General features: G+C 31.1%; 1 protein-coding gene across 1 annotated transcript in view; it reads left to right on the top strand.

The window, feature by feature from the left end:
- The window catches only part of LOC106466864 (V-type proton ATPase subunit B), a 31,872-nt gene extending 24,530 nt beyond the window's left edge, over positions 1-7,342 (top strand). The window contains exons 12-15 of the mRNA XM_013927166.2: positions 1,089-1,193; positions 1,806-1,935; positions 5,382-5,542; positions 5,809-7,342. Of these exons, the coding sequence (XP_013782620.1) occupies positions 1,089-1,193; positions 1,806-1,935; positions 5,382-5,542 (396 nt within the window). The 3' untranslated portion in view covers positions 5,809-7,342. The remainder of the gene's footprint in view (positions 1-1,088; positions 1,194-1,805; positions 1,936-5,381; positions 5,543-5,808) is intronic.
- The last annotated feature ends 832 nt before the right edge of the window (positions 7,343-8,174 follow it).

Genomic DNA, 8,174 nt, shown 5'->3' with positions numbered 1-8,174 from the left:
GCCATTTTAGCTCATTAAGTAGTATGCATTTCTAGTGAGCTTTGGAATATCCCACTGCCAGGCCCCTGAATGGACCCCAGGCCCGGGGCAGCTGTCAGCATCGACTCACCAAAATTATCAGAAAGAATATAACGGATTTTTAAACTGATTGTTAAAATGTCTTGCATAATTCTGTGTTTTCTTTTTATATAAATTAATCTATGTTTTGGATGCTGTTGTGCATATGTGTAAATCAACAGTTACAGTTACTCATCATGTAAGAATAGTGAAAGAGTATTTGTGTTTCATATTTATAATTTGTCTGGGTACATTGAGAACACTGCTACTTCAGCATATGATGAATGGAATACTGAAAATATGGAAAGAGGTTTATGAAAACCATGAGGAATTTTGCTTTAACTGTGGACTGATATACAACTGTGACTTCTGAAGAACATGTTACCTATTGTAGATGTTAATGTATGGGTGTATATAAATCTTTATATGACACTGTAATCCCAAATGAAAGTTTTCCTGTATGAGTTTTGATAGACAGTATACAAGACTATAAGAAAATGCTGTTGATTTTGTAAAGTGTTTATTTGACACTGATATGTTGTTAAAAAGTCTGGACTCGTTTAATATGAAAATAAAAGTCTGTTGTGAGAAGGGCTGAGCATTGGGTTAGCATGTTGGACTGGTAATATCAGTAAAGGAACTCTTAAGGGAAGGCAGCCTGTCAGCTTAACCCCTTGGATTATCACCCATGGAGCTGAGTTTCATTGTTTTACACCTGTTACCACAAAAACATACAAATATCAAGCTTCACATATTTGGGCCATGTTGCTGCACCATTATAAAAGTGACAGTCAAATCCCACCACTTGGCTCAGTCAGACAGGAATGGTCCAACAGTTGCAGTGGGTGAAGCTGACTATCTGCCTTGCTTCTTGTCTGTCATGCTAAAATTAGGGACTGATAGCCATTCATATGGTTTTGTGTGAAATCCTACAAACAAGTAAGCTGTTGTGAAAAATTAATGTGCTGTGTTTTGTAACTGAAACAAATGTGATAAACATATAAAATTTAGTTTTGATTCTGTTTACATAGGTGTATCCTCCAATTAATGTACTGCCATCACTTTCTCGATTGATGAAATCAGCTATAGGAGAAGGCATGACTAGAAGAGATCATGCTGATGTCTCAAATCAACTGGTATGTTTTCTTTTTCCTATAGACATTACCATACCCTGTTTTTTTTACATTTGTTTTACTTGTGGTATCTTGGTTATTAAAATACTTAATTTTTTCTAGAATATAGTCTTATTTTTTTGTGAAGGCTTAGTCTCATAAACTGTTTGTATGTTGTAGTTTGTGACAGTCTGTTAAATCTAGTTTACTTTTAACTCCTTTTTTATGTTTCCTTGTTTAGTATTTTACATGTTTAATTACCTTTGTGAAGTTATTCATTTTCATTAACTTGTTTTCTTATTTTCAGTGATACAAAATAAGATTAACATGCAGAATGATTTTTGCAATATACTTAAATTTCTTCTATTAACCTGAAATTTTTCATGCTTCATTTGAGTTTATGGTTGCCATGAAAGAGAGTTAAAACAAGAAAATATACATGTCTTCACTAGTTTATTTTTTGTTACAACTATGGCATAATAGCATTTATTCTACACTTGGAAGTTGGCTAACTCTTCTTAGAAGAGTGGAAATGTAGATCAGTAATCAAAATTGTATGTTTTTTTTTTCATTATCTTGAAAATGCAACAATACATCTGTTGTCTTTAACTCCATGTTCTATTTTGTACTTGCCAGTATGCTTGTTATGCTATTGGGAAAGATGTCCAGGCCATGAAAGCTGTTGTTGGAGAAGAAGCTCTAAGTTCAGAAGATCTACTCTACTTAGAGTTCTTGGGAAAGTTTGAGAAAAATTTTATTTCTCAAGGTAAGTCTTGAAGAGACTAGGAGTTGATGATGTTACAGTGCTAAGCAACATTTCACAAGTTTCAAGATCCTTTAACTCATTTCTTATGGGTACCCTTTTCTGCACGTCATGAGATTTTGCATTCAAAATTTAATTAAGCTATTTTACGATCAAAACTTACCAATGGAATCAGCATTAAGATTTACATTATCATTCAGATTTTTATATTATCCAAGTTTTAATTCCTTTATTTGAAAAGAAAGCTTAAAAAAAATTTCTTGAAGTTTGGTTTTATTCTCAAGTGATGTACAAGTTCACAAAACGTTAACTTTGTGTCTTGGTAACTTGAGAGTGTCTTCCCATACACTATACTTCCATATATAGAGAAGAAACTAGGTTAACTGCTCTGTTTACACATCCTTCTTCCAAGCTTCTTGGGCACATACTGAGAAAGGAGAAATAAATTTCTCTGAACTCTTGACAGATGCTAAAGTTGTGATTTCTCAGCCAGTTATACTTACTTGAGCTAGATGTTTATAACCAGTAGCAAGACCACATTTTAAATACAACCTTCAGATAGTTATTTTAAAATTGATACAAGGAATTCCAAAGAGAACCAGTCAAACCACTTTTAGCATTGTTGCTACTTTATGTTCTCACTAACACTTTAGCATTGTTTCTCACCTAGAAATACATTAGTTAGATACAGTTGCATTGTATTTAGGCTTTAGTTTCATATTTTACTTAATTATTTGTCATTTATATTTAAAGATGAATATTTGAAAGTTTTAATAATTTTTATGTAAGCCATCACCACCTTGATTCCACAAGGGTTAGTGTTAAATGCGAATGCCACTACTTTCTGCCGAGATCTAAAGTTTCGCTATGATACCGTAATATTGGAAGAGAATGCCCATTGATGTGTATTGCAATAAATAACTATGCCAAAGGACAGAAAAGGGTAGTAAAACATTAAAATAAAATGTAAAGATATGGAATTAAGAATATAACCAAAAGATGTTTTTAGATTATTTGACAAAATATTAAAAGGTATGTACATTTTTCACATGTCTTAATTTTAAACATTTCATTGTACTCCACTATAGTATATGTTATTGATAATAGTTACAGTTAGTAATATCATAGAGAAAGCAAAAATAAATATATATAAACATTTACCTGAGATTCCTGGTTTATTGAATATTTTCATATGGACTGTTACTGCTTTGTTTGAAGATGGCATTTTGGGCTTTGTGCTGAGTTCTTCATCAGATCTGAGGGGTCTGTTAGGAAGGATTCTATATCGGAAAGGTAGTGAGGTCTTGAAAAAATATCTAAGGAATGACTCCTGATTAGTTGTTTGGGTGTTCATTCCTTTAATTATTTATCAAGATAATTAAATGTGGCAGTGCAACCTTGAAAGAAAGCTCCAATACTGTTGAGCCATGATTGGTCCTAAGAGTGGTTGCTTAATTTAGTTTTTAATTCTGTTTGTGAGAAAAAGCACTTCTAAACCCTGAGGAATTGGCCATAGCGGATCACAATTACAATACAGGACATCAAAAACTTAATGTACTGGACAACAAAGAACACTAGAAATTTGGCAAAATTATAAAGTACTCATAATAAACCAAACATTAACAGAGACCAAGAACTGGAAACCAGCAGCATCTGAAACCCTATCGTATAGAATGAAAAAAAGAAAAAAAAATCTGGGACCAACTACAAAAGCAGTCAGCACAGAACCTAACATTTTGTACCCAAACCAGACAGAAGGCAGGGAACATTGATAACAAACTATTCAATATGTCAGTGCACTGCCTAAAACATTTTCTGTATGGGAACCTGGATGCTATTGGAACTCCAGTGTATAAAGGTTTAGCCAAGGTATTGATTAATTTTTTCTAATCACAGGAACAGAATAGGTGATAAAGTTATTGGTCAGTTTGTTATTGACTTGTTTAGATTTATGGGGTAGTATTTTATATGTACGTCTATATGATTAGTTCACTTTTTCTATCCTACAGGTTGGAACAATTTAGATCTTATGTTGAAGCACATAAGTAACTTTTGACAAGTATCATGTTATAATTACAGTTACACAAATCATAAAACATTTGAACCTTATTGTTTAAGCCATGATGGCTTTTAGTAAACAATTATGAGACTTTCAAATTTTCTGACTTGTTTTGAGATATGTCTACAATCCTGAAATGGTTGGAGAAGATGTTACAAATTGATTATTAATACAGTTTGCAATGCTGGTTCTGTTCACAATTATTGATGATGTGATTATTAATAAACCTATACAAGATGAACCTAAAGTAACCTCCTCTTGCATTCCCAAAATTGGAGTTCCTAAAAACGTTTATTACTAGTGTGCTACCAAATATTAAAAAATATGCTCTAACATTCAGAACAAAATGAAATAAATCAATTTGATGTGTATCTAGAAGTTCAGATGTATTTTCTTATTAATTACTAGAACTAAACATTTGATGAAATTCAAAAACATTTCACCAAAAGGTAAATGTTCAGCTGGTTGTACCTGTGCATACTATGATATGGAGTAAGTAAGGTTCAATTTTAGGTGTTTTTCCACCTGTATAATGGATGCTTACCATTAAGAATTGAAAACAAATCCATCATGAATGCCATATCTCAACGGTTTGTAACAATAACTTCAACTCTAGTCATCTCAGGATTGTAAGGTTCCAAGATGAACAGCAACTTAAGAATATGCTAACATCATATGTTTGAGCTAGAAAGTTCAACTGTTCTATTACTTGTACTATTCTAATACTGTGTGATTGTCTTATAGATGTGTTTGTAAAAGTTGATAAAGTTCTTGAAAGTGATGTGTAAGAAAAGCCTCATGGTAAAAACACCATTTACCATATTGGTAGGCTTTATGTAGTTTTAATATAATGGTTAAAATCACAGTGTAAAATATATTTTGTTTTCATCTAATCGTTTTTAGTGTTCTAAATAGATCACTTCTTGTGGTCATGGTAAAAATGTTTGTTTTATTCCAAAGCTATTTTTGAGCTTTCCAATCAAATCCTGGAAATTAGTTTTTTGTCATTATAGTATCGAAAATAAAACTGCTTTCTCCTTTATGTGAAATTTGCACACTTCTTTTTGAAATAATCTAAAATCAGATTATATATATATTACAAAAGTTTGAAAGTGGTGTAGATATATGATGTACTGAAAAATATTTCCTTTTTTTGTGGGAAGTCAAACTTTTTATCTGTTAAATATTGAGTTTTTCAAGATAGTATTTACAGTAAAACTAACTCAGAACCTCATAGTTACAGCTTTTATCTTCTCAGTGTGTCATTTTCAGAATTTTTTTTCTTTCGGAAGAGACTGTGGTTTAGAAATTTACTGAGTTCAGGTTATTTTTATCCTATTTCAAGTATTACTAAGGTGAACTACAAAATGTTTTGAACTTTGTTGATCAGGGAACTATGAAAACAGGTCAGTCTTTGACTCCCTTGATATTGGGTGGCAGCTTTTACGAATCTTCCCAAAGGAGATGTTGAAAAGAATTCCACAGAAAACTCTGACTGAGTTTTACCCACGAGATAGTCGACATACTGGAGCAGGTGCAGGAAACAAATAGGTAACCAAATTAACAAAGTCTGTAAAATATAGCCAGTCTTATTCCTTTAGAATTTTTATGATAATGTGGTGTGTTGCTTTTAAAAAGTTCATGTACATTGCTTAATAAATATTATATTTTTGAAATTTTTAATAACTTTTCATTAGATATAACCTTGCATAAATAAAAACTTCATTAAAGAATTATAACATATTTATTGTTTTAGTGTAATTTTGTCAGTAATTTGTGTTACTGATGTAATTCATAGAAATTTCATTCTTTTGCAGACTGATGTACTGCAATGTACCCTGAGGCGGCAGCAGCACACAGCATTCCAGATATGACCTAGTCATACAGTAAAGACGTGGTGCTTGATAGAAGCTGCACAGTGCAGTCATGGAAAAAAAATAATTGTCTTTTAAACTACTGAACCAATTGAAATGTCAATGAAATTCCAAATTTTCACATAAGTCATGCAAATAATTGAACATGTATGTTGTTAACAGTCGTTTTTATTAAATAATACTTATAATAATGTAATTGGATACCTTGATTCATGTTAAATATTACATTCCCTATTATAATTCCAGTTTATAATGTTCTTTCAATCTTAGTAGATGACAATACTTAATGCTAGAATTACTGGTGGGGACCATATAGACCCCATAAGATTTTTGTTTTAGCTACTAATACACGGATTGCTTGAGGATCCATAATTCTGTTGCTTGCAGATTCTCTAATAACATACAAGCTATACAAAACTCTAAATAATACCTTCAATATTGCAATTAATCCCAGTATTTACTCAGTAAAATTCAATAGTATTTAACAAAAAGTCTGTAATTTGAGAGTTAAAAGATTAAGAGTTAGGTCAAAAACAAGAAAGAGCTATAAAGAAATACCTCAATCACAATTCAAGGCAGTTTTATGTATTTCGTATTAAGTAAATGAAGTGATCAAACCTGTAAGATGCCAGCTCTATAAATCAAAGAACAATTTGATATAGTAAGAGAAAAAGATTTGCTCTTTAGAAAAAGACTTGTGTTGAGAGAATGAAAAAGAGAAAGCCTTAAACCTGAGTGTTTTCAGAAGATTGAAGGTTATTTACTTCTGAAGGTGGAAGGATGCACCCTCCAGTATTTCTAGGGTTCAGGTTTTCCTCTTTTTCAATACCTTGTTTTTTGTGATCCTACAGGCTTTTACGAGTTGTGTATTGAGATAATGAAAGAGCATAATACCAAACAGTTTTAATAATTCCATATAGATTATTATAGGAAAGGGAACAAGTCATTACAGTTATGGGATTTAAATATACAAAAACGAGTTAAATTTTAAAGTTCTTCTTTAAAATTACACATGAATACATAAGGTTTTCTTAGGATAATGTTTATATTATATACAACTTGTGATATAAAGCTACATTTTTATACCTGAGGAAATGAAAAATAATTTTTCTTCTAATTGTTTAAGAAAATACATTTAATTGTCATTTCTTAAGTTATATCTTAAATTAACTAGTCCTAAACATGTTTTGGGGCAAAAACTTTACTAATTGTGATAGGAAATGTAGTAGACCTGTGTGGTTATCCAATTAAAACTTAGTCTAGAGATCAGTATGAAAATATTTTAAACTTACTAGGGTGTAATTGAAGTTCTTGCATATCTGTGTGAATGTGTTAGTATATAATATGTCCCTTAGTTTGTTTACCAGTATACAATGTATTTTTTCCATGACTGCACATTAAAATGTATCCTGTAGTAGTGTCAGAAAGTTATTATGCATGTTACTGTGTTAAAAAAAATAAAAACTGGTGTAATTGATGTTTAGCTTTTTCATTTTGAATTACAAGAAATTCTAATATATCAACTTGGATCAACATAATGCGATTTTCAACCATTTCAGCCCTTAGTTACGTAAGTTACCTTCATGTTGTATTTGAGTGATAAGTTGTAAAATGGCATTCCATTGAGCAACTTTTATCGACATAATGCAATTTTCAGCCATTTCAGCCCTTAGTTACGTAAGTTACCTTCATGTTGTATTTGAGTGATAAGTTGTAAAATGGCATTCCATTGAGCAACTTTTATTGCATGTTTTTTAATCAGGTTACTTAGCCACACAGAATGATAGTGTAATTTTGGTGTTTTTCTAGAAACTATGAATAATTTTAGTTAAATAATCATGAAGATTTGCATAACTTCTTTTAATTCTTAGTGTTTTTGTTGATACAACTAATGGTCATTTTCATACCCATGACCTACTTATTTTATCTTGTGGCTGAAGTCAACTTTCAAATCAAACTGGAGCCTGTACTGAGGGTTGAAAAACTGATTGTCTACCCTTTTAATTGAGTAATTGTCATGAGAATCACTGAACAACACAGTAAAGAACTGTAATCGGTTAATGAGCTAATTAAGGTAACAGGCTGTGTTCTTAAAATTAAAATATTGGCTTATTGATTTGTGATGGGAATATCTGTATGTTTATTGTAAGATATTTTGTTGAACCAAATGGTAACAATGCATATAGTTTGCAAAAGACAATGAAATATTGAAAAACTACTGAAATTGTAATATTTGTAATACATAACTTGTTTTTAATTTTACTGTTTACTTAAAACTGTGACATCTAGAGTGAATTAAATGTTCACCA

Source organism: Limulus polyphemus, unplaced genomic scaffold (assembly GCF_000517525.1).
Source record: "Limulus polyphemus unplaced genomic scaffold, Limulus_polyphemus-2.1.2 Scaffold2403, whole genome shotgun sequence".
In the NCBI taxonomy this organism is placed as follows: domain Eukaryota; kingdom Metazoa; phylum Arthropoda; class Merostomata; order Xiphosura; family Limulidae; genus Limulus; species Limulus polyphemus.
This window is presented reverse-complemented; position numbering and strand designations above follow the sequence as displayed.